This window comes from Falco naumanni, chromosome 2 (genome assembly GCF_017639655.2).
Source record: "Falco naumanni isolate bFalNau1 chromosome 2, bFalNau1.pat, whole genome shotgun sequence".
Taxonomy (NCBI): Eukaryota; Metazoa; Chordata; class Aves; order Falconiformes; family Falconidae; genus Falco; species Falco naumanni.
In genome coordinates, this window is record NC_054055.1 from 83,432,029 (window position 1) to 83,458,711 (window position 26,683).

At 43.2% G+C, this 26,683-nt stretch overlaps 1 protein-coding gene across 2 annotated transcripts; it reads right to left on the minus strand.

Annotated features, from left to right (window-relative positions):
- Positions 1-7,515: 7,515 nt before the first annotated feature.
- DDX3X (DEAD-box helicase 3 X-linked) lies at positions 7,516-26,311 on the minus strand. Of its 2 annotated transcripts, none has more exons than XM_040585302.1 (17): positions 25,799-26,311; positions 23,156-23,213; positions 22,067-22,117; positions 16,967-17,090; positions 15,675-15,815; positions 15,492-15,591; positions 14,826-14,961; positions 14,326-14,411; positions 13,580-13,678; positions 13,340-13,500; positions 12,996-13,140; positions 12,734-12,878; positions 12,267-12,448; positions 12,059-12,176; positions 11,461-11,617; positions 10,373-10,500; positions 7,516-10,035 (listed from the first exon to the last, which is right to left on the minus strand). In XM_040585302.1, exons 1-17 carry the CDS (start codon positions 25,841-25,843, stop codon positions 9,953-9,955), a joined length of 1,959 nt encoding a protein of 652 aa, XP_040441236.1. In that variant the 5' UTR covers positions 25,844-26,311; the 3' UTR covers positions 7,516-9,952. The 2 variants fall into 2 exon arrangements, with proteins under 2 accessions (XP_040441236.1, XP_040441235.1); XM_040585301.1 differs by having other exon boundaries at positions 10,373-10,497; positions 25,799-25,972.
- Between the last annotated feature and the right edge of the window lie 372 nt (positions 26,312-26,683).

Here is a 26,683-nt window from a genome sequence, read left to right on the forward strand (position 1 = left end):
TCAGCAGAATCAGCCCTGTAGAGTACACAAAAAGAAGACAAATGAACCTGGAGTTTAAAGATCCACTTTTGCTCTCACAAATCCAATAGACATTTTCTCTACAACATTCCTGAAAGCAGCATGGAGCTGTAAATCAGATACACTCCACAATCCATATACTGAACGTGTAGGCTGCTGAGGCTATACTTTTGTAAATTGGTGTTAACTTTGTAAAATGAACATACAAAATAATACAGTGAATAATGAGGCAAAACTGCTGGCAGCCCAGGTGCCCCTGCCCCTCGCAGGAGTGAAGCAGCTCACCCCAGGTTTTTATTGTCAGATGGCACCCACGCACGAGCCCCAACCCTACAGCACCCAAGGCTGAACTGGTGACACGTGGTACACATTTTGAGTCATGCTGCAACAGAGAAAATGGTGTCATACACTGATATGAAAGGACAATAGAGTCAGACAGGAACCCTTCAACAAACCTGTTTTGTGTCTGTTAGAAAATGCTGATACTTAAAAAAATATTTGTAAGGTGGGGCCATTATGAAAAGTCATTCAGAATCATCAAAATGTCAATCTTGGCCATTCTTTAAGAAAAGTATATTTTAAAAACTGTATTTAGAAACTAAAGCCATTTTAATGTAATTTTTAATAAAGTGAGCAGTTACATCAAAGATTCTGCTATTTTAATCCTATGCTTTGTACTGGTAGGGAGGAAAAAAAATTAATTTTCAAGTTGAAAGATTCCAAGGAAAAGGAAAAATCATCTCATCGAGGTCTGATCTTAATAATGCAGCATGTTCTAGTAAACAAAATTAAACAAAGCATGCAAATATAAACTAGATTCTTCCTCATTTTGGAGGTTAATCATCACTGCATTCTGGTATTTTTATACTACTGACAAAATAATAGTAAAAACCACCAACCTTCTCAACCTACAGCTGGTATCTTTGCCTGAAGTGATGAGAATTTAGATACCAAATAGTTCAAAATCAGCTTTTGAGGACGACATGCAAATTTCACAGCTATATCCATTTACAGTTCTGCCAGCTACTGCTCTGGATTAAAAGAATTCAATGACCTGGAGGAGCTATGCTTACATAACCTACAGTAATAATGCTGCCGAGAAAAATCTTCCTGCGGCTCAGACAACCTATTACTTTACTTACGAGGTCCCGCCTGAGCAGCCCTGCAAACTCTTCATCTGGAGGCATGGATTCGCCACCCTGAACAGCACTACAGCTGTAGTCACACCCGCCCCTAGCAGGAGACCTTCACACTGTGGAGGGTCTACTTGAGGCAAAACGTGATACAGTAGAAACAGGCCTCTGGGAGCAGGAACATCAAGGGAAACAACAGCAGGAAGTTTCTGACTTCTGAGAAAGCAGGTGGATCTCTGAAAAGTATCCAAACCAAGGTAGAGGTTGCGGATGGTGGATGAAGAGCTTGGGGAAGAAGGAAGGGTTACCCAGTTCAGAAAGGTGAGGGCAGATCTTTGGGACTCATAGGAAGGTATACGTTTCTGAGCTTAGTAAAGAGTCAGGGAGGACAGAAGGAAAACAAAATGGTTTTAAGCCAGTGGGACAAACGGCACAAACACATGGCAATAAATGGCTGCTGGTCCCCAGCTTCCTGGCTGGCCACCTAACACACCACCTAAACACTGACAGACGCAAAATCTAGCACAGAAGTAATCTCTCATCATAATGCATCTGGCGATTGTGGAAGGAAAACTACTGAAGAGCCAGAGTAACTAGGAAACTATGCACCACAAAAAAAAATTTGCATTTCCAATTGAACTACCCATGTGGCAGCTCATTCCTTGTCACTAAGCATGAGCTATGATATTCATCTAACCTGCTCTTAAAGGTTTCCATTGCTGCAAGTTCCAGCTCCAATCTGATGCCTTCAGCTGAGGAACTGAAACCGAGGTAGGGGTGAACCTGTATGTGGCGTCTACAGCCTGGGGACTGAAATTAAAAAAGAAGATCAGATTTCTAAGCCAAAGCTGCACCCTCAGTATTAAAAGAACTGGTCAAAGCAGTACGATCCTTTGCATCCTTTGCTTACATGGGAGTGAGATTCTGGTATTGGAACTAAAAAGCACGAAGTTATTTGACCTCTACCGCATCGTAGGGGAAGTCTCCACTGAGTTAGCAAAAGCCCTAGAAAAGTGACCATTCGTACAGGTATCAAGTAGACATTCTTTGAGCACACTTGCTCAAGCAGTCATTAAGGAGCCAGAGATGCCCTGGTGCTTCCATCTCGTTAAGACATTCATCACCCTAGGGCACCGCCCATGCCAGAAAAGTCAGCAGCACGCTGCAGGGTTCAACTTCTTACTTGCTACTAGTGATGGGGATGCTCTCTTGTACTGTGCAGTATACACTGAAACCTGCCTCCACCTTGTGAGTGGCTCCTGTCAACTGTATTTCAAAGTCATGATTAACTCCTTTCAAGAATACCTCAGTTTTACAGTAAGGGAAGCAAGGGTGCATCACCTCTGGTGCTAAAGACCAGACCGGCAGTAGCAGAAAACACCTCCTAAAACTCCCGATGACCACCAGAAGACTTACCTTGCATGGGGAACTTTGATTCCCAGGGAGCTACTATTAAAAAAGTAATGACTTCCAAGGCAAGTGCAATGGCTGCAGTCTGAGTGTTAGTTCCCATGCTAAGACGGAGTGCCTCACACTGCTCCCAGCACCCCAGGATATCGTGAAAGGAAGCTGGTGTTTGCACTGCAAGAGCAACACGGGGTCACTCCCTTAGAGGAGAGCTGGGCTTCTGGATTCTAATTTGGTCGCTGGCCTCTTGCTTGACTGTTGTGTGTCTCAGTTTCCTGGCAAGGCTGACCTCCTTAAAGCATGCTGAGACTTACCCATGAGAAGTACAAAAAAAGCACTAGCAGTTGTAGTGGGCCTATCATTTTAATTTATCCACATAAAATAGGCAAGTCTTTTAGTCCCTGTGGGAATTAATCCATTTTAAGCATAAAATACATCGTGATTTGACAGCAGTCTAATTATCAGATTCCTCAGCTGTTCAAGGAGCAGTGATAACAGGATGTATCCTTCTTTGGACCACCTAATATAGTCAGAAAGCTCAGGCAAGCTTTCAACTACATGATCCCATTATATTCTTAGACCCACACAACTAAAATAGCATAATTAAGCACGTAGAAAGTCTTCTCACCCAGAGTCCCTAGCCTATCTTCTCCATACACAGATGAAGAGGAGAGAGCTGGAAAAGACCAACAATGACGTACTCCATTTCCATAAGTCAATCCTCAGCTTTCAAGTGCTTTTACATTCCTCCAGAGAACACTTCCCACAACCTGAATCTAATCTCTGACTAAGCTCAGCACACAAGTGGTATTTAACAAACAGCTTCAATTATGACTCCTGGTCCACTTAATTTCTGGCTGTTCCTTTTTTGTAAATATCCCCAAGCGTCTGTTTCCCTTGCTTCCCAAGAAATGCTTTCATCGCGTGAACCTCTGAGATTTCAGCCACCATCAGAAGCAACGTTTGTTTCAACTGCAAGAAGAAAAAAGTATTTACCAAAAAGAAGACAGAAAACAAAGTAAACAAGGGAAGTTGGATTAGAAACAACAGCAGCAGTAATTACTTGAGAAATGTTATCGGAAATCTCATTTATCTGTCTTGTTATAGTAGAATAATAAGGTGTCCCATGCTCCTATTCGGCAGTGATTTTTTTTTAAGCTGAAGCTACCTGTACATTATTGTTTTCAAGTAGAAACTAGAAGTCCCAGATAAGATGACAGATGAGAGAGGACAGAGCACTGTAGTCCTTGCTTGAAAAAGTTGACATCTTACACTGACAGGATGACCAAGAGACAAGAACAGCATGATGATGTGACTGGCCCCAGGTAACCCAGATCAGCAGCACAGCTGGGAAAACACACGTTGTATCTTTGCCAAACCCTTTATTCTGTTTCTCTTCAAATTTATTACTATTACTTCTTTCCCACTGAGTCATCAACTGAAGGATAAACCCCTCAGCCACTGAAAAAACTCTGGTGCTCAGGTCCCTCCTTGAACCTCCACTACTGCTTTTTCTGAACTGAGTAGCTAAGCACGTAATGCCAGAAGATTTCTATTAATCTACTCAGGATTGCACTTCAGTGTTCCCTGCAAAGCCTACAGTCCTAGCCTATCAGAACATGCCCCTTGATGATAAACACTTCACCTGAGAAATCTAGGTTTTTTATAAAACATCAGTGCGAACAAAGTTTTTATCACACCATGTAAGTAATTTGGCATTGCCACCTTACTGAAACCTATACAGATCCTTAATCACTTAGCACTGTGTAAACATCTATTTGAACAACGTAATTCCTTTAGCAGTCATACCTTTTGCTAACAAATCATTATATGTATGGTAAATTTCCCCTGAAGGGGCAGGACGAAGAGTGAACCTATCCTTCATAAAATACAAACAGTTCAAAGCAGGATTTCAGTTGCTTCCAAAAACACTCTGCAGACATGCAGTGCCCATAATGACTAAATATACAACAGAATTTCCTTCCACCCTGATCCTGTATCAACAACCAAGACCTAAGGAGATCCGTAGCATTGACAGCCTTTCCAGACCTTCCCTAAAACAATGCCAAGAAAGAACTAAGGGTAGCAGTAGAGGATCACATCATGGTAGATCAATGAGCGGAGAAAGGCCCTACCACCACTTACGCTTTTCCTGGTGTTGCCTCTGGTCCAGGTCTGCTCTGTCAACTATCAGCAAGTTACCTCCACTTGGAAAGTAGTTATTTCCATGAACAGGTGATAAACATCACTTTCCAGGAACTACCTAAGCAAGCACGACATACGAGCAATGCTACAGACAAGGCAAATCGTTCAACGAAGCAACCAACCAGCTAGAAGGCTGGCAGAACCACAGACAGAATCTCTACCAGCATGTTTTCTGAACACAGTGTAACCAAGGCAGTTTCATGTAGTATTTTACGTCATCTCCATAGCCTTGGCTTCTTCCCCTCAAAAATAATCTAGTTACGACTGTCCTGTGAGGTTAGCTCACGTGCCAGCTTCACTGAAGTGGAAGGACTCAAAGTAGCAGCAAAACTACACCCCTCTCCTTTGCTCCCCTCCTCCCGACGAGTGACAGCTAACAGTAGAAAGATTTGTAATTCAGTGAAGACTGTAGCACCTAACTGCAGGTTGTTTTCACAAACACATTGATCAGTATGAGCAACAGTGAACACTGCACTTGATGAGGATTCACAAACTCAGGCAGCTACACAGACAGTTTTAACGAGGTATACAGTGCAACTTTTGTTTGACTGCCATGGTGAAAACCTCAGCAGTATCCTGATTGCGCAATCTTTCCTGTACTCAAGCACTGCCTAGATTTCATGCGTGCACCTAACAAAAACAGTAACCAAATCCCTCCAGTAACCCCACTGCCCTCAGCTTTTGTGAAAATTCCCAAAAGGACATAGATCTAAGCATCTCCCACCCCTTGTCAAGGGAGACAAACAGATGTTGTTTCAAAACCACTGCTTATCTGCACAGCTCACAGTAACCTCACTGGCAGAAACAAGGGTGGGTTTTACTACAGCCTTTTGCTGTAACATCTGCTACTATTGGCAGATGCAGCTGTTTATTGAGTAAGGGCTGACTTTACTGCAGGCTCTGAAGGCCTGATACAAGACAGCTTCACAGTCCAAGACAAATCCGCAGTTGTTTTCACCATTTAATTTCACAGCCCTTTACCTTACAATTTAGGACAATTTAGCATCAGTTTTCTCTGCCCACTCCCAAGTCTTTTCCCATTTATTGTGGGAGAAATTATGCTGCCCAGTATGCCAAGAGCTACTGAAGTACAAATCTCACCTCTGTGGGAACACGCTCAGTGCTTCTCTTAACACACTACCTCAAGCATCCCAACGCTCCTTGTACCTGCCCCAGTAGCCTAGTTTCAACCTCATACCACCAGAGACAAACTGCTTCCTCCAGTATCCATCTAAGAAAATCTTCCTCAGAATTTCTGCCACACATTGGGACCAAACTTACTCCTGCAGTTTTCACCCTGCACTCTGAGCTCCCCTTGCTTTACATTAACCATTCTGCTGTCTTTATGATCCCTGGTCCAGACAGCACTGCGCACAGGTCTAGCCTAGAGCTGCTGCACTGTGCTCCTGTTCCAGCTGCCTGATGACACCCACCACACCTGTGTGTTCTGCAAGAGCCATCACAGGAACAAACCTCACACCCAAGCACCAAGTGCAAACCTTCACACTCAAAACCTGACTTCCAGGTCCCACAGGCCACCTCCACAGTGCAAAACGTATCTCCTAACTATGATTCTGTATTTCCACAATACACAGGGGCTGGGAGGGGGCAGAACAGGACAACTGCCAGGTTGCAGCTTCTGGAAGATACTCCAAAGTGTGTGTTGCACAACCAGGGACATAGCATGACAACACAAAGCCCTGCATGATGAGGTTGATCATTAGTGCAAGTCTAAAGCAGGTAAATTTAGTGTGGTCCACAGTCAGCATGCTCAACCCAGACCCTCCAGCAAGCTATCCTGGCAAGCGTGCTCATCTCCTCCCTTTCCATGGTTCTTCAAAAGCCCGTATAGATTACTGATCAACGGCGTATCAAGTAGGGAAGATTCCCTTTACAGATGTGTACTAGATGGATCAAGGACTGCAAGTCCACGTAACACCTCTACCAGTCTTCAGCCCGTACCATGCACCTGCACCACACTTGTGCAGCAAAGTCCCCAGGCATTACTTTGTCCCCTCCCTTGTTCACCAGTTTCTACCATTATTTAGCACAGAACTTAATTTAAACCCAGATTATTTTGTCTAGCTTCAAAGACTAGAAACATCTGAACCTATTCCTTCCACTGTATCCCCCTGGATAGTCCAGTACTTAACCTCATTCCAGCCCAATTAAAGCTCAAGCTCATTGCTTAGTTTCAGAAAACTAATGCAAAAAAAGTGCAGGTATGCACTTGCTAACTGGGGGGGGAAAGGGGGCACACTTTTTTGAAGAGGGAACATACTGAACTTTTTCCCCACAGAACTGCACATGCTTGTTTTCAATGAGGCTGCACAGCAACAATTAACAAGTGTCAAAATTAAAGCTGCTTTGCTAAGCTCTAAGGCACAAAAGAGAAGAAGTCCTTAACGCAAAATTGCCGAGTAATCACATCCAAGTGTGAAGTTCAAGTTTTAGTTACATTGTTACAGCCAAACCTTGTACCCACTAAAGGAAAAAACTGAATGTTACCTCCTCACCTGTTCCACATCTGCTTTGTCAGCTTCTCTAGAAAACCTGTACTAGTACCCAACACCGCAGAGGCACGGGTAATTTGAAGGCTGCTACAGCTATAACCCTAAGCCTGGCTGCCACTTACCATCACACTGATGTGTACCACACTAGATTCACCTGCTTTGAGTTGCACGTGAATGAGATCACTTGGGCTACAGATCTTGTAAACCAGAAGAGTGACGCTTCACAAATAAGTAGACTGTGCAGTTCAACTTTTTTATTTCAATAAAATCAAGAATATGCACAGCACATGCAGTGCTAGCATCTAAACTAATACAATAAGCAATTCTAAACCTACAGTGACTTGAAGTTCAATTTTCACATTCAGCAAGTTTAAATCCATTCTTGCATATTGTTTTGAATCCTTGTATCTGAACTGATAATATTGCTGGCTGATAAAACTTGCTAAAATGCACAAGTCACTGATTATGCCAATACAACAAAGATAACCACATGTTTGAGGATTGCAATGTGCCAGACATTCACTGAAAAAAAAACACACAACTAAACAAAACTCACGCAACAAACATCTGAGAATCCGGACACTTCACATCAGTGTTTAGAAGTGTTGCATTAATATCTTAAGACAAGTGTATCAAAACCTTGGCATGTTTAATTTTAAGTTGCCAATTTTTGTTTTACTATCAGAAAGTTATGGCTACACTGCCAATGCCGGGTCTGCTTAATTTGACTTAAGAGTTTAATATGACTTAAACATTAAAAGCTCACACTACCCCGAAATATATAATTTCACGCATACGGTGACATTCAACATTCAAGTGCCAGTGTTTTTGTACTGTCTTTTGGTCAAGTTTCTTTAAACTTTCAAAGAATCACTTTTAGGCTTACAAAAATAAATATTTGTCAAAAATGTTCAATAAATATTACACAAAACTAGCAGCAAAAAGTATCTAGAAATCTGTCGTGTGCAAATAGTTTTCTTCCCAGCTATCATTCCCATGGTCCCAAATAAGTTTTAGAATCTATTTCCTTCTCCTTAAACAAGCTGCGTTCAATCTCCAAGAGACAAAATAAGATTGGAAGTTAAGGACACGCACACAAGACATATATAAAATTCTCTGAATGTGCAATAAAAGAAGTATTTTGTAAAAAGTTATGGGCAAAATGTACAAGGGCCTAAACCTAGACTTGAAATAGCACCATAACAAATGACCTCAATACTGTCAAGTGCACCTACTTAATAAAAGTTTTAGAACAAGGCACAATACACTTGAAAAAATCTATTGCACTTTAGGAGATTTTTGCCATTTTCCTTTGCCACTGTAGATTAGTTGTTAACTGCTCTGGCCACAAAGTTAGCACAGAAATTCCAGGTGGCAAAGGCATTTTTCTGGTGGACAATACTTATCTTTGGCCAGATTTAGCATAAACAGACTATAAATACAATGGAAACCTATGCAACTAAAACTGACTAAAACTGCACTTTAATAGCAGAATTGAAACCTTGTGCAGTTTATGTACATTTCCAACCTCTGTGATCTCAGGTTTGTTTGTTACTCTTCTGGAGCCATTTTACAAAGTCTACAGTAAGCCAGTTTAACATCTCCACGCAGCTTGAACAGAGTAATGTGAATCTGCATTAAAATAAAGCCTGCTGCATAATTCTTCCTGTTCATACCCTCTTGACCAAAAAACATCAACACTAGCATGCGTTATTAGACCAAAAATTCAGTCAGGCCCTTAAGGAGGACCTATCACTGCCGTGGTCAGCCATTCTACCATTTCAATTTCATATGGCAGGCATTTTTAAAAAGTCTAAATAGATGAATTCTCCTAAAAACTATTTCAAGTTATCAGACCTTTAAACATTCCCTGTAATGTTCTGCCCACATTTGGCTAGCTCACATTAATGATCTGCCTAAATATTGAAAAAGGAATTGCTGTATTTACTTGCATTAACTTCAAAAACAGTGCTTTTAATGTATGCATGTATCCATACATCATCTCATCATGACTGGAATGGCTTATTAAAGGCTATCAGGTTCTAAGTACCTATCCAGGATAGAGTGAGCAAATCAGAACTTTAACTTAGTACAGTTTTGCCACATTAGAAACTAATTGCATTGATATGCTTCAAGATGTTTTATTTTTCAAATCTGCAGATACCAAAAGCCCTAATGCAGGCTACCGCATAAGTTTTTCTTTGTATTATTATGGATGAATCAGTGATTCCTGTTTAAGTTGTATCACACCTGTGTGCCAAGGTTTGATTTTAGCCCAAGTTCAGTAATTTTTATTTTGTCAAAACAATTGTATCTTGAGCATTACTGAGCCAACAGGACATCAAAATAAAAGTTGTCTAAAGTTAAAGGCACAGTACATTAACAAACAAATGATCCTCAGTCACAAAATCATAAATGCAGTTTCTGGGTGGGGATGGGTGGGAGGGGAGTTAATCCTGACTACAGCAATAGAGTCTTCAAAACCACCTTCAAGATAGGGCTACTTGTTCCTTTATTTCCATCTTGTGACCTTGAGCTCCCTTAAAAAAAATTTCAGTGGAGAATCACAGCTGGTAATGTACTGCGAGTTCTTGAAGCTACACAAGGTATAGTCTGGCTAAGTTACATGTGGTTTCCATATTAGCTTGTTTGGTAGGATATCTGCTGCAAGCAGATTCAGTTGCCCCACCAGTCAACCCCCTGGGAGTTATAGTTTCCTCCATATCCATCACTGTTGTAGAAGCCTCCATAACCACCACCTATGAAAGGCAAGAAAAAGCGATGCTTAATTAACCCGCCGAAGACTTCACAACAAGAAAACAACCAAGGGCACAGACAAGATGTCTATTGCCTATGAATGGAAACCCACCCAGAAGTACTGTCAAAACACACACAAACCAAAATGGTAGTAAGACAGGTAGCATCAAACTAATCAGACAGGCAACAGCAATCCAGCCTAGATCCCAGAAGGATGGCCAGACTCTACATAACAAGCACCACCTGACACATTTAAGCCTTACCTACACAACTTTTCTTACAGCAAGCATTTACATCTTGTTTTCTATTTGCTAGCACTGCTTGCCCAGTTTTTCTTACCTCCAAATCCTCTGCTGCCACTTCCTCCACTGCGGCTGCTGGTTGATCGACTGCTACTAAAGCTACTGCTGCCAGAACCGCTACTTGTTCGATAGTCTCTGGCACCAAAGCCTCCACTGAACCTACTGCTGTATAAAGGAAGAAAACAAACACATAAGGGAACGGTATTTTAAGCACTGCAGGATGTTGACGTTCAAGTACTGAATTTCTTCAGCTCTGGTTAACAACTACAGCTGGGCAAGAATGAGTACAAGTGTGTTCAGCATGCTTTATAAGCATCCAAGCATCATCTGCAAAGATACTTCAAGGTAACAAAGGAGGTTTTTACTATTCAAACAGGGTCATAAACTTGCAACGTTACACTAAGGATTACTTTTCTCAGGTCCTCGTGAGAGTTGGCCCAACACAACCTCTGCTCCACAGAATTTCCAAATCTTACTGTTTCAGTGGTGCGCTTATAACCACCTTTCATACTGTAGAAACGGACAGCCATTTTACAAGTGTACTTCTGAAGAAAAAACCAAACCCCAAACAACTAGAATTCATGTGGTCATCTCAACTACAATCAGAGGAATGGGGTTGCTTCTCCTTTTAATCCATTAAACATAGCTTTGTATTACCTGCTTATAAAACATTTTAAGTTTCCCCAGCAAAACTATTTTACAAGTAGCCTCGCGCCCACAGTCTAACTCTCACACCTTTCCTGGCAGGAGGCAGATATTACCTTCCCCTAAACATCAAAAGAGCTGCTTAAGTTTACTTCCCTGGTACATGCAGGTATGCATTTCTAGTTAAGTGTGTTTTTAAGTGCTTTCATGGAGTTCTAACATAATTTTTGCTATATGTCACTACCTCAGCCATATCTAGCTGTCTGCTTAAGCAAGAGGAAGTCTAATGGCTTAACAATTGCCTTACCATAAGGCAGAACAAAACCAGACATCAAGCTGTCACCTCCTGATGCACCTAATGCACAATTTGTACTGCACTGGTTTGTCTTCCTCTAACTTAGTTTTTAAACTGAAAAGAAGTCCCAGAACTGCCTCTCACAACAGATTATGTATACCTTTAACCAAAGTTGTGGCTATTACCTCTTAGATCTCCCGCGGCTGCCACCTCCTTTGTGATGCTGTTCATAAGCCATGTTCTCCAGCCAAGATGGTACTTCTTGCTTAGCCTCAACAAGAAGATCAAGCAAGTCCTTGGTGATATTTATGTTCCTCTCATTGAAAAATGAGGTGGCAAGACCTAAAGTAAAAATCAGTTTTAGCCCCACACAATGCAAGTACACTACAGCACTTAAACCCATCCCATGCTCCCATGTGCAGCTGTGGCAAGTATCAGACTCCTTATAGCCAAGCCTGAGAACACTAGAATTACCTGAAGAGAAAGCTGTTTAAGACCATTATTCCACCACAGCTAGTCACAAAAAAAACTGGCTATTTACTGACAGACACAGAAGATACCAAGCTTACACGTGCTATCAGAGCTCTTAAATAGCAATAAAAGCACTAGCTAAAGAAGCTGGTTACTTTCAAACTGGCTAGACAGCAGTGACCAGCTTCTGGTCACAGAAAGTAGCACATGGGCTTCTCTGTGTACTTAGTTGGAATTTGCTACTTAGCCAATACTACTACACCTATAAACCTGGGTATGATGTGTGGTCTATTAGTTCTACATCATACTTACCAAGGTTTCCTACACGGCCCGTACGACCAATACGATGCACATACTCTTCAATGTCACTTGGCAAGTCAAAGTTTATGACGTGCTTTACATTTGAGATATCCAGTCCTCTTGCTGCTACCTAGTGGTTAAAGGATTAAATCAAAACTTAGCAAAGTTCTACAGGCCATGGAACAGGCTTACTGGCTCAAACTTCACAGATTTTACTTACTGCTGTGGCAACAAGAATTGGGCTCTTGCCCGAACGGAACTGGTGCAGTGCTTCCTCTCTGTCCCTTTGAGAGCGATCTCCATGTATGCTTGTACAGGCATATCCTTCATGGTATAAGAAGTCTTCAAGAGCATCTGCACCCTTTTTAGTTTCCACAAACACTAGAGTCAAAGAATCCTTGCCTAAAAATAATTAAAGCACAGGTTAGCAGAAGAAAAGCTGCACAATTACTTGGCTCCACCACCCTGTCTATTCTAAAATGAAGATACTGACACACACACACACCATTTATATTACCAGAAAAGCCTACATCAACTTAAAACTGACATTTAGCCAGTGCAAGGCATTCATTGCATATTGAGGAAATACCCTTTCATTCACCTGCTCAATAGCAGTTCCTACTACGGAATCATTAGACTGACCTCACCTGAATTTTGCCTGTATGCTTATCTGAATCTGGTCTTTACCTGTGGCATTTAGCAGGTCAAGCAGAAATGATCGTTTGTCTGACTCTTCCACCCACACTACTTTCTGTGTGATATTCTCAGATGTAGAACCTACTCTGCCAACTGCCAGAAAGATGTATTCATCAAGGAAGTCACGAGCAAGCATCTAAAATATAAAAAAGAGGGGAGGTGTAAAAAAAAATATATATATATAAAAATCAGTATCTTTTTCCCCCCTTACACCGATGAAATTGTTCTTATGAGTGAGCTATTTGTGAAGTACCTGGATTTCCTTGGGGAAAGTAGCACTGAACATCATGGTATGACGAACGCCCTTTGGTGGCATAGTATCTTGCTCAACAATTCGACGTATTTGAGGTTCAAACCCCATATCAAGCATTCTGTCAGCTTCATCAAGCACTAGATATCTAAACAGTAATTAAAGAGGTTACTCTTCAGAGCAGTTTTTCTTTAAGCTGTAACCCAACACAAGACAGTGGACCACAACTTCTCAACTGTATGTTTACACAGTCCAAAAGCTAGAACTTCAGTGTCATTAACTCTAGATCTCACTTTAAAAGGTGGTTCCTAGTTGTCAAGTCATTCGCATACAGACAGAACACTTACTTGCAGAAATCCAGTCCAATCTTTCCCCTCTCCATCATATCAACCAGTCGTCCTGGAGTTGCTACAAGCAAGTGACATCCACGTTCCAAGTCACGTATCTGCTGACCAATGTCTGCACCACCATATACAACACAAGGACGAACTCTGGAACGGTATGCAAACTACAAAACAAAGTAAATTAGCTCTAAGGAAAACTAATTAAGCTAAAGCTATTTTATAATGAAATACTCCTAGATATACCTTTCTGGCTTCCTCATAGATCTGCACAGCCAGTTCCCTAGTGGGAGCCAAGACCAGTGAGATTGGATATTGCTTACGGCGCCCGTATCTTCCGTTCTCCTGAAGAAAAAAAAACACAAAAAACAAAAAACCTTTGAATGAGTACCCCAAATATGAGGGGAATTAAAACAGCTACTAGAGGCTATACTGAAGACTCGTCACCAAATTTGTCCAAAGAAAGAAAGAAAAAGCACAGCTAAGAGCAAACTTGTTTTAAGCAGCCCATCTGAAGATATCCTTATTACAGGACCCACGATTCAGCTATCTGTTAATATATTAACAGCGACAGAGCTACACAATCTTGGTTTCTACAACATACACTGTGACCAGTAACTTCAGCAGCACAGAAATGATTGCCATAAAGCCTGTTACTACCTATCCTAAAGTCAACATAACCACGTGTGACCAAGTACCTTTTTTGAGACACAGGAAGAGTCTTTAAAGCTCACACAACCACCACCACTTGTAAGCAATCTTTTCTCTAGAGTTATACATTATTTACTCTTGGGGGGGGTGGGTATGTTCCACAGCCTGCATTTTAAGGGCAACAGCTGAAGTATTCTAGAAGTTGAGAACCTTTCCTATCATACCCAAAATAATGATGAAATTAAAAGCTCATCTATTATGTTCAGTAGCAGACATCAGCATACAGGGCAAAAATACACATTGGTCACAGCTTTTCCAGAACAGGGTATTTAAATACTTGCCTTCATAGCTCTCAAGGCATCACCAGGACCATCTGCATAGATCTGGCTCAATATCGGTAGAAGAAATGCAGCTGTTTTCCCAGATCCTATTAGGACACAATTCAGTGTTATTAGTTCTTCTGAAAGCTACTGCATTGTCAACTACCATACTAATCCTGTACCACTAGCATTTCCTAGGAACATCTGCACTATTATGTTGATACTACCTATGCTACTGGAGTGCACTCCTTTGCCAGTAGAGGTTATTTAAAAAAAGACCTATCACTCAGCACCTCAAACCCCCAAACTGAATGAGATATAAGCCATAAACGCATCTCTCAGGACAAACAGTAAATCCAGTCAAGCCACATTTAAAGCAGTTGCAACTTGTAACACTGCAGGTATTTCAGTATACTCTGAACAGGAAGTTCTACTACCTTACAGACCTCTGATCCGCAGCTTAAGGAATACAAGACCCTACTCCTACAGAGAAACTACGTAGTACAGAGTTACTAACTTACCCGTCTGAGCACAGGCCATCAAGTCTCTCTTTTCTTTAATAATAGGTATTGCATGTTTTTGGACTGGAGTAGGACGGGTGTAGCGTGTGAGCTCAATGTTTCCCATAATAATTTCTCCCATGTCGACATCACTGAACTGTAAGATATTTAAAACAATTAAAATAAGGATCCTTCTCTCCAGCCACCATGGAACACATCATTTACTTTTAAAAAAAAAAAAAATCACACATTTATCAAGTGTATTTTGTTTCAGCTTTTCTTATAGAACATTTACAGATACTCAGGAGCTAGTTACCGAGAGCCTGGTAGCTAGTTAGTCCAGTCACATAAGCAATTCTTAGAAAGCCAGCCAAGCCTAAGTCCAGACTACACTAGCATACTATGCTTAAGCAGTTACTCCAAATCAGCAACTCCAACTTCTCTGCATGTTTACTGTTTAAAGACAAGTCACATAGTTTAAAGCAAGCTACAAGTGTAACTGAACAAGCTTACACAACTTCCCTCATGTCTTAGTTCATGCAACCCTCCTCTGCAAAACAGCTTAGCTGCAGGAAAGCAAGCGTTTCCTTTTCCTCCCCTAAACTTATGACAGCATGACATAAAGCTTCACATGCAAAACAGCCACTGGTACCATACATCAGTAAACTAGATTTTAAGAACACTTACACTTTCAATATGTGGAGGACAGTTACTGCCTGTTGCTTCCACAGGAATGTCATCATATTTCTCAAAGTTAATGCCAGTATTGCTTCCTGAAAAAAGCTCTCTAAAAACAGAAGAGAAGGTATTTTACTTGCTAACCATATCAACTGACCCCGTCAGGTTAATTTACATTATTCCATTACTTACTGTTCCAGGCGTTCACTTGGGGGAAGAGGCTTTGACCAGTCATCTTCATCTGATTTGTCAGACCAGCGGCTATTCCCACCACGGTCAAATCTACCAAAGCCACTCCTATCATAGTCACTGCCTCTTCCACGCTCTTCATATCTAAATACAGGAAGAGTATCAGACCACCGCTCCTGGGCAACAGGATTTTTTTTTTACATGCAAAATTAAAGCTATAGTAATCTAATAATGCATGCTCTGTATTACATATGAAACTACAGAACCATCAAAATCATCAGAACATCTGTACTTGTTTCTTGAGCTATGAACTGAAGTGAGTTAGTCCCAGCCATCAATCACATTATTCTCTGTCAGACAGACGAGTCTGGCATGATTTCACAGCTCACTTTAGCACTGAACCTCAAATCAAAGTTTTTTAGTTGGTTAAGCGTAAGAAGTGTAAAAGAATAGGTCATCTTCCAGTAGACCTGCAATTCAAGTTGCTGAATCTTTGACATTTTTTGTCAGGGACTCTGCTTAGAACACTTGGGACATTTGGTACTCCTCCCTTTCTTACATGTCTCCCACATCCAGACAAAGCCCTTTAGTGTTGTAGTTTGTTCCTTTATTCCCCCACCACACGTGACCAAACTAAATACCTCAATTACATGTCACATTATTATTTTATAAAAAGGGAGCTCACCTGTATTAGTGACTCAGAAAGAAGGTGGAAGAAGTCCTTACCTCAACTGCTTAAGTTTTTGGTCTGGTAAATCATGTTTGATAAAAGTCTGGATACAGGACTAGCGTCAGCTTTACTAGTTGATAAAGGTCACTCTCACCACACTTGTGCATACAACGCATGATGTGTGTAAGACTGATCAAGTAAGGTAGAGAACCTGCAAGAGTCTCACCCAGTTTTATTAACTACACTTTTTAAACAAGAAAAAAAAGGAAATAAAAAATTAAATCCATTTATGTATTTTATCTGCTCCCAACAGCTCTTCATGATTTTTCTAGCAGTAGCAACCCATCTAGAACATTTTTGGTGAAATGCTTAAGTCTGCAAGTCGTTACAGCTGCAGTGAGTGGCTGATGGTGGCCTACAGGGCACGTTTTTCAGGCATGTTTCTCATCCTTGAGCTCATGTAGCTATAAAAGCAAGATCTCTGACTCTCTCCTCCCCTCCCAGGCTCCTCCTACTTTATCCTGCTGTTCACAGCTAGAACTCTTAATTTTAATGTCAAGGTTACAGGTGCACTACTAGAACTGACAGAGACTTCATAAGCACCACCCAGACAGCAAGTACTTGCCTCCCTCCTCTTGATCCATTTCCACGGTCAAAGAAGCTTGATTTTGCTCCACGGTCAGACCGTGCACCAAAGCTGCTGTATGCATCCTTGTCTCTGCTAGAACTCCAGCCACCACTATCAAAACCTAGAACAGAAAGAAGTGTTGCCATGCATTACATGATCTAGGCTTTTACTAGATAAAGCCAAGTTCTGTCCAGGAAGCCTTACTAGAAATGCTACAGGACTGAAAGGCAGGTAGTCCTTCAAGAACAGATGATGTACAAGTAATGGAGACTTATTACAACAGGGACTAAGCATTTTTCATTACCTATCAGAATTTGCTAAAACCACTCAACTCATGTACAAGCATGCTATTTTTTGTAACACTGCACTTGCCTTAAAGCTAATACTTGGTTGTCTAGTCTGGAAACATGGTTAGGTATCAGAAGAAACAGTAAGACATTAAATCTTCCCAAGCCTCACCCACATTATCTCTCCAACACAAAACTTTGATGATGCATTTAATTTTTGTAAGGTAAACAAGGTCTCTGGTAAAGATCAATTAACAGTGTTAGCCCTTGCATTACAAATCCATACAGAAGTTAAGAATGTTTTGTCATGCTGCAAGTACACAGAGCAATCTGACCTATGGACTAAGACAAATAACAGCACCATGCAGAAATAAGGAATATGGAGTTATTCACAATGAATTACCGTATTGAATTTTTCCACAGAACTTTTACACCTACAGTACATTAACTCAAAGAAACTGGACCAAGTAGAATATAAAGTACATGAACTTGCCAACACCATGAAGTAAAAAAAGGCTTTGTTTCTATTGAGCTACCAGGGACTGGAACACAGGCAAAAATGTACAGCATTAAATTGTGCTACACTTGGTTTGAAAATGACCCAATGGGAGCCTCAGCCATGGTATTCTGGTAGAGAGTAGGTAAAGTAATGAGACAAATAACGTCACTCTTATTAGTAGGCACGCTTTTGCCAGCTCCACAGCACAAAACCAGTCAAGACCTATGCACCAGACAATTAGTGTCCGGGTTTCAGCTGAGATAAGAGTTAATTTTGTTCTCAGTAGCTGGTACTATGCTGCTTTGGATTTAGTATGAGAGTAATGTCGGCAACACATTGATGTTTCAGTTGTCACTAAGCAGTGCTTACCCCAAGTCAAGGACTTTTCAAGCTTCCCATGCTCTCTGCCAGTGAGCACGTGCACAAAAAGCTGGGAGGGAACAGAGCCAGGATAGCTGACCCACAAAGGAATATTCCATGCCACAAAACACCATGCTCAATATATAAAGTAGGGGGGTTGGCCATGGCCTGCCCATCGCTGCTCAGGGACTGGCTGGGCATCAGTCATTCGGCAGTGAGCAACTGTACTGTGCACCACTTGGGTTCTTTCCTCTTTCCTTTTCATTACAAGTATTATATTTTATTTCAGTTATTAAACTGTTCTTATCTGAACCCATCTTACCTTTCTCCGACTCTCCTCCCCATCCTGAGGAGTAGTGAGTGAGCCATTGGCAGCATGGTACTTACTGGCCAGATGGGGTTAATCCACAACAAAAAACCAACCACAAATTAATTCTGAAGGAAGTAGTTGTGTTCTAGGCCCTCTCTCTGAGGAAGTTTTGCTACAACAATGACCCTGACCCTACTTTGTTAGATGTCCTCTGGAGAGTGTCACTCCCTTTCCCCCTCACTTCTATTTCAAGAAAGGAATCCTACTCCTCAGAATCCAAGCATGCACTAGTCACAAGAGAACTTTAAAAAACTAGTATGGTAATTGTAAGTCATTTGGTCTGGCTAACCAAAGCAGAATGCAAGAATAACTCATGCATTAATTTTATTAGCACAAAAGATCATGAAATGCTTCAAGACCTCCAAAGTGCTTTAAGAAGTAACTTTAGTCCTTAAGGATAAATTAAGTTCACACAGAGACACTGCTGTCACAAGATTAGGAATATCATAAACCCCTTAACACAAGAGAAAGTTATTTGTAACTTGTTCAGAAGACATCTAAACCCAAGTTTTCTTCTGAGTAACTTTGAAACTACACCAAAAATACTGGGGTATGCCATCCTACCAAGAGACTAAGTAGCAGTGGTGCTGACAAAGCAATCTTCAAAAAGATACAGATATAGTTTCTCATTAGTGAAAAAAACGAGCTGACTGTACACCACATTAAGATCTTTTTGGAACCTCTCACACTTGGTAAGAGTCAAAGTTTTATACTCCAAATACCTTACTCTTCTAGCCTGTTATTGCACTGGTTTCTGAAACTGGTACCTTGCCATACTTTTTCCATAATACAGCACAGCAAACTTCTAGGCCAAGTCTGAACAAATGCATATATATATACACGCACACACACAGAGCTTGAAAATTAGGGCCGTTTATTTCACTTTCATTTTGGTATTCCTGGTTTGATTTTACTTGTGGATCAGCACAGAACAGAGATCCAAGCTATACAACCATTCTATGTAAACACCTAACAAAAGACACCATTGTGATTTAGAACACATCGCAAATAAAAAGCAAATGCACTGAGACAACCTGGAACAGACCATAGACTGACTTCCCTAAAGCAAGAACTATGATCACGGGACTGCAAGAATTATCAGGAAATTCCTTAACATATCAAGGCACTTTATATTTTAAAGTAAAAATCTGTGTTCTACCCAGCACATAGTTCTCAGAGGGCTGTTTGGAGTTCAGCATGTTAATGCATTTCCAGAGCAATTTTGTAGCTCTTGCACCTTTGAAGAGTGCTGGAATTGTACATGTTTCTCCCCAATCAACATTTTAATTCATTTTGCAATACCTTAACACCAACCATAGTCAGCTTATTTGAAAAGCTGCCACATGCAGCAGCAATCCTCAGAGGTTTTTTGAGGATGGGAAAAGAGTTACATATATCAAATTAGACTTTTAATAGCCAAAAGCAGCTTCCAGAAAATTTAAGAAAATTACATTAGAACAAGCTTTAGTGTTATCAAGTCAAGCTCAATAAACAAGACACTAGACCAGGTAGCCCTATATACCGAGCTCCATATACTGTAGCTTCAGCAGCTGAAAAACAACTGCCATTAAATAACCTAAAGACCTATTTTTATTCATGTTCTTATTTCCTGCAGTTCTGTACTGTCTTGTTCCCATATACAAAGCTAATAGATTAGTATTACAATAGGCGCAGGTGCATGGTAAGAGTAAGCTGAAGAAAGCACTGTAGGAGTTTTAAACAGAAATATTCTAGATCCCTTAGCATGCCTTCCCATCAACACCTACCTGAAATCATGAAGACGATCAGCCCTTCATGAAGACAAAGAACAGCTATTTTTAAAGTATGAAGTCCACTGCCTTAAGCAATTTCTTCCTTAGCTGCACGTAAGCCTATTGTGCAACTTTTAAGTGTCTATGAACTAACATACCATCATCCGTTAGAGGATAGTGAGAACCCCAAGCTAGGAACTGTACACTACTTGTTTCTAGAGCATGTCTAAGGGAACGCCACACAGAGGAAACAAGTTTCAAGTTTTTCAATGCCGTGATAGTTAATTAACACTTTCACTGAAGTCCACGGTACATGAGCAAGACAGAACTGTATTCCAGCAATCCAGTAGAATATCACTTAGTTCAACTTATTTTTACATCAATAAAAATTTTATCAGGCTACTACACTTGTGAGGCTACATCAGGAGTTCTGTTACATGCTCAAATACCACTACTATCCAAGGCCTCTTTTGCCTGTTGCTTGCTAATGTTTACACCTTGAAAAAGATCTGTTGCTAAAGATTCCAAGGAGCAGCCAATACACAGAATGGCTTCAACACAGCCAAAGCAGCAATCATTAATTTAGTTGTAACAGAAGCAAACGTTACTTTTATGAAGTTGTAACTGAAATAGACTTCAAATCATCCTATGAAATAGCTCAGCTTCACATCACTGAACCGATCACATACATTTTGCTTCCCAGTAGAGGGTTTGAACTAGAATTGCAGCTTTTCTATTTAGCCACCACAGGTCACAGGAGCCATGAGGAGTCCAGTGATATAATACTCAACCAGGTTTAAACGTAAACTTTCACAGGCAGTTGGCAGCCTATGTTAAGTTTCATGACTTTTTACTTTTCTTCCAGGTGAAGCTTGAAGCCCCAAGAAAGGCCACATGTGGTCACATGTACATTTCAATATCTGAACTTCCATCTTGCACTGAAAAGATGACAGTCCTGTGGTTGGTCACAGATATGTACTCAAGGTTAAGATTAAAATAACCCTCCATATCAGGTATCCCCAAAAATTATGCTAGAGTTTGGTACAAATTACTATGTAAGGAAACGAATTCTACAAACAGCAAATGTCTGCAAGCCAACTTTGTTTCCTGCTTTTGAGAAACCTGTGTGTTCTGCTCAGGTTTAGCTAACTAATTTCTTGAAAAACTGCATACATTAAGCTAATGCGATCAGAAACTTCAAGAGCATTGAGCTGCCAACCAGTCTCTCTACTTTCCCCAAAAGATTTAGCTCTGGTAACATGCTGATCATCATTTGGCGATTTAGACCATGCCTCTTAAGTAAAAAAAAAAAAAAAAGCAGCAACACAACAAAATCCAAACAACAAAAAACCCACTAGGCTTGGACACAGGCAGAGGCAAGACAAGGACTGATCCGTTTCTTCAAATGCATGAAAAACTGGAATGGGCCTTTTCATAAAATTACACAGCTCCAGAACTACTAAGATGTATCACCTTTTATTTCAATATTCTCCTCCCACTCACTTCTAACAGAAGGGGTCCTCTTGCAGTACTTAACAGAATCTGCGTAAGTCCACTGTGCTTTAGAAACAGATGAGATCCAAGTCCTCCCATACTATGAAATCAGTTATGAAGCAAAACCGTGCTGCTGAGCTTAGAATATAAACTGGTGAAAGAATGAAGAATAGCACACTAAAAGCAGATTAAGTTGCAGTGTTTTGCACAGAATAGTCAAGCAGTCTGCATAATCCCCTTTAAGTACTGTAACAGCCTGCTAAGGCCTTTGACTAGAGATTCAGAAAGAGGCCAAGAACAAGGAAAAAGTGTTGCCACTATATTTCTGATACATACCCTGTTTTGAAGCTTCCCTGTTCCGCAGGTGAGGAGGAATGTATCTGCCTTCTAAAGGACAAAAAAGGTAGCATTACAAAACTACGGCATTAGCACCTTTTGAGATACTAGTCTTCCCAACAACTTTTGCTTACCAAAAACACTGTCTGCCTCAGAGGCCTCAAGGCCTCTTACAGTATCTTTAAACAAGAGTCCTTTATTACAGCACTCAATAATATCCCTCTCTGAGGGCCAACACACCGAAGATTAAGCTCTTGCATACTCATTTAGGTAATTCCTTTGTTTAAGGTATAGATGTCTTGCTATTTCTTTGACCAAGTCATACAGGCCCTTCGTAGATGTTACAGTATTTATGATGAAAGCCTGTCTTCCTAGAACTCATTAAGGCTTAACCTGGTGCCAGATATCTGAGCAGCTTAAGACTTTCACTGTGTCATTCAAGTAGTGGCACTCACACTATTATTACTACCAGTATTTTTCCTTCCCCTTAAATTCAACCATCCCCATCAGCTCAGATCAAACCAGAAGCCACATGTAACTGCCTCTGAATAGCACTCTTCGTTTACAATCCAGAAGCGTCTGTGTGCTATGCAACCTGAATCAGAAAGTACCAGGCACAAGCTCAATATGAATTCCTGGAAGATTCCCCCCCCCCTTCTTAACATACATAAGTCCTGCATATCATAGAATGCAGTTTCTACTTGATGAATTAAAATTAGCCCAGTCAAATATTAAAAGTCTAACCTTCAAACACTCCAAATCTAGCTGGATGTTTTGAGAAAACTGATCATCATATTACTGCTACAACCAGCAGCCTCCATTGTTTGACTAGAGGCAACAGAAGATCTGGTACAAAATTGGAACAGCAAGTTCCCTCAAGTTAGTTACACACTTGGGAAATTTACATGCTGCACCACTGCTAAAGTGCGTGCTCCCATCTAAAGCATACAGCATTTTCAAAGCAGGCATAACTAGCAACCTCAATTTCCCCATCTGCCTCTAAACCTTGTCTTCAGAAATTACTTTTCACAGCTACAAAACCCCTATTTCTAAAACTGTTTGTAAGCTTGAAAATTTTCATGTACTTACTGCTTGAAGAGCTTCCTTCACTCTGAGAGTCTGAGGAGTTCAAGTCTAGACCAGAAAACTGGAAGAAATAAAACAAGGATCATGACTTTATGCTAAGATATAAAAAACTTTTACTTATCAAGAGCAAGGAGTGTTCCGACAAGTTATTGCTGCAAAGAAATTTGTCTATAGTGTCAGTTACACCTCCTGTAAAGAACTGAAAACCATAGTTAGTACTCAAGGCCATACCACCTCTTCAAGCATCTTCATATTCCAATAAACATGAACCACACAGGCAGCAAAGCCAGAAGAGTACCCTGCACCCACTAAACTGCATACCACAGACTTCTGATACACACTACACGCAGACTAAACACCCATTAAAATAGCCTTTCAGTCCACTCTAACGCATTTTGATTCGAGATCAATAGCAATTTTTATTATTTTTATTATTAAGGTCTACAGAGACTACAGGCCAAATACCAATTCAGTTGGACACTTCACTTGCAGAGAGACTCAAGTTATCTCTTTAAACTGCATTAACACTACTGAGATGTTTTGTGAACAGTAGCTGCCTCAAACATGCAGATAACACCAGGTGACTTCTTCAGCAAGTAGAATTTTTGGTTTGCTTGTCTAAAACTTCATCTGCAGCCTTTGGTCTCACACCAAAGTCTACCAAAAGGTTTTTCAGTTCAAGCACTACTAGCATAAATATTTTAAGTTAAACACAATATGGACTTATTTTGGCAGAAGACATTGAGCAACTTGCAAAGCTTAAGCGACAGCTCATTAGTTGTTTGCCTGCATGGTAAGATTAGAAACTTATTTGGGAAAAGTAAGACATGTTTAAATACAATTAACTTTTATGTGAGACCAATTGCACGAAAGCATCTTCCACTATGACCTGAATCAATCTAAAGCAAAGATCCCAATCCCCATACACTGCCCTTGTAGATGTTCAGCTGTGTGTGCTGCCATTTAGGACATTCAGATTCTCAAAAAATCCTCCAATGCCAGGCCTCATATCATCTTCTTTTAAAGTTACTACTTAAAACCCGATCTCTTTAGTTAATCCAAGCATCAACATCAGGCTGAAGAGTAATTCCGATTTGAACAGTAAGCAAACCCAAAGATTCTCTACTAAGTAAAAGTGGCTCTCAAGGGACTGTGAACAGAAGCGATACACATATCTTCTCACGTTGGACCTCCACAGTCTCCACCGTGGGGGCAACACTTGCCAAAAGCTGATCTCGGAGATGGCGCAACGACGAAGCCCGGCGCGGCCGCCATCTCAGTGCGGCGGTGCAGCCGGCACTGCGGGTTGGGATTTTCGGCGCAGCAGGGAGCAGCCGCAGCCGCCCAGCTAATCCGGCAGCCGGCACCCGTCACGTGCCACCGCGGGGGGGAGGGGGGGGGGGGGGGGGGGGGGGAAGAACCGGCTCCCTGACCTACTTCGCCTAAGACTCTAGAGCAGAGGCCGCCCGAAGCCTACAAGCCGCCGAGGTCGAGCACTGCCCTGCCACGCCAGCTGCCCGCCCTAGGTCCCGCTACAGCCATAGGGGCCCCTTCCCGCCCCCGCCTTCTCCGGAGATTAGATAACCACCTATCCCCTCCACACTGGGCACGGGCCTGTGCCTGACTCCGCCCAGCGAGGCGAGGGGGGGAGCAGTGGAAGACGTAGGGATCAGGAGGAAAGGAGGAAAAAAAAAAAAAAAACCAACCACACACACCACCACCAAGAGAAGAGGGAAGGAAGAACATCGCGGGCCCAAGAGCCGCCCGAACACACGCCGGCTGAGGCGCTCCTGGTCTAGGCCCAACTGCGTCACCGGGCCCCACCGGCACCGGAGGAAAGAGCGGGAAAGGCTGCTGCCGGGCCCTGCTGACGCAGCTCGAACAAAGGCTGCCGCCTGCGCCGCCTCCCCCAGCCCCCTCCCCGGGGAAGGGGGCGCCAACACAATGCGCCGTCCTCCCCTACCCCCCGCCTCGCCCCGTCAGAGGCACAATGGCCGCCATTTATCGTGTCTTTCTCCCTGCCCCCCTCTCCCCCGGCTGCCCCCTCCCCCCCCCCCCCGCCACCCCACCCCCCCCCCTCAAGCGCGCGGCCGTTCCCCGCCGCCGCCGCCAGGGGTCCCGGCCGCCAACGTTACCATCGTCGCTCGCCGCCACACAAAAGCCGGGCCTGGAGCGTGGCGAGAAGGCCGCGGGGGCAGGCGCAGATTCCGGCTCGGCTGCTCGGCCGCAGCGGTGGTCCCGTCTTTCCCGTTGCCCGCCTCCCTCCCTCTCCCCAACCCCAGCCCCCTGTCCGCCCCCGCGGGAGGAAACCCGGCGCGGAGCCGCCATACAACGGAAACTGCGCAACAACCAAATACGCCACAAACAGGCCGCGTTATGGGGGGGGGGGGGGATTACCGCCCAAAAAAAGCCGGAGGGAGGAGGAGGGGCGAGAAGAAATCACGACGCAACCATCGGGGATCGAGAAGCAATTAAAGTCCCACGCCAGCAATCTCACCCGTCCCTCCCGCCACCCCTTCCCCCCGCACTCAGAGCCTCCTCCGAGCCTCTCCTCCTGCCCCGTCCGCCACCGCACTCGAGTTAACGGAGCGGCCTGCCGCTCCCCACTCCTCCCCCCTCGCCCGCATTCCGGGGCCCATCCCTCACCTGCTGGTCTAGACTGAGGGCATTTTCCACCGCCACATGACTCATAACGAGAGATCGTCTCGGGGTGTCCCGCTCCGCCTCGAGAAATTCAGATTCGCCGGGCTGGGAACTCGCCGCTGCTGCTGCTGCTCGTCCACTGCGAATCGCTTTCCTGACTGAGGCCCCCCCCACCTCGGCCCCGGCCTTTATATAGTCCCCGCCCCCCGCCTGCCCGGCGGCACGCGCTGACTTCAGCCCGCACGTTACCGCCCCTGCCCGGGCGCTCCCTTCCCCCCGCTCCCGCCCAGAGCTATCGCGCGAGAAGCCGTCCGCTCTGCGCCGGCGGGGGAGCGTGGGCGAGATATCGCGAGACCTGAGCCAGCCCCTGCCGCTCGGCCCTCGCTGAGGGCCGCTCCGGTGGTGTCGCGAGACTTGGGGCGCCGGGCCCGCGCGGGCATCCGCTGGGCCTCCCGGGCTTTGCTGACGATACCGCGAGGTTTCCCCGCGGCGGCCGGCTCTCCTCCGCGGCCCGGATCCCCGCGAGGGGGGGCGGGGGGGTGAGGGACATGGCCACGAGGTCTCGCGAGATCGCGACACACACGCCGTCACACACTTCTTTTGTTCGACGGGCTCGCGAGAGCGCTGCGCTGGCCGTCGCCGCGCGCGCCGCTGAGATGTCTCTAGAAGGAGTGGGGGTTTAGGTCACGTGGGCGGCCCGGCCGGCGCCCGCCGCCATCTTGCGCGCTTATCCCCGCACAGTGGCGCAGGTAATAATGGAGGCGCAGCGGGCCAGCGGCGAGGGAAGGAGGAGGGCGCTAGTTGGTGACTACCAAGCCTGACGAGCCCCACGAGAGCGGGAGCTGGGACTATGGTCAGCGGGGTAGGGGCTGCTTCACCCACAAATAC

Excerpts from the sequence above, each read along its gene's own strand:
- DDX3X (XM_040585302.1), bottom strand. The coding sequence starts at position 25,843 with ATGAGTCATGTGGCGGTGGAAAATGCCCTCAGTCTAGACCAGCAG. Across the intron at positions 15,816-16,966 it reads AATGGATCAAGAGGAGGGAG|ATATGAAGAGCGTGGAAGAG; the intron begins GCAAGTACTTGC and ends TCCTGTATTTAG. Across the intron at positions 12,449-12,733 it reads TGACCTGCTAAATGCCACAG|GCAAGGATTCTTTGACTCTA; the intron begins GTAAAGACCAGA and ends AATTATTTTTAG.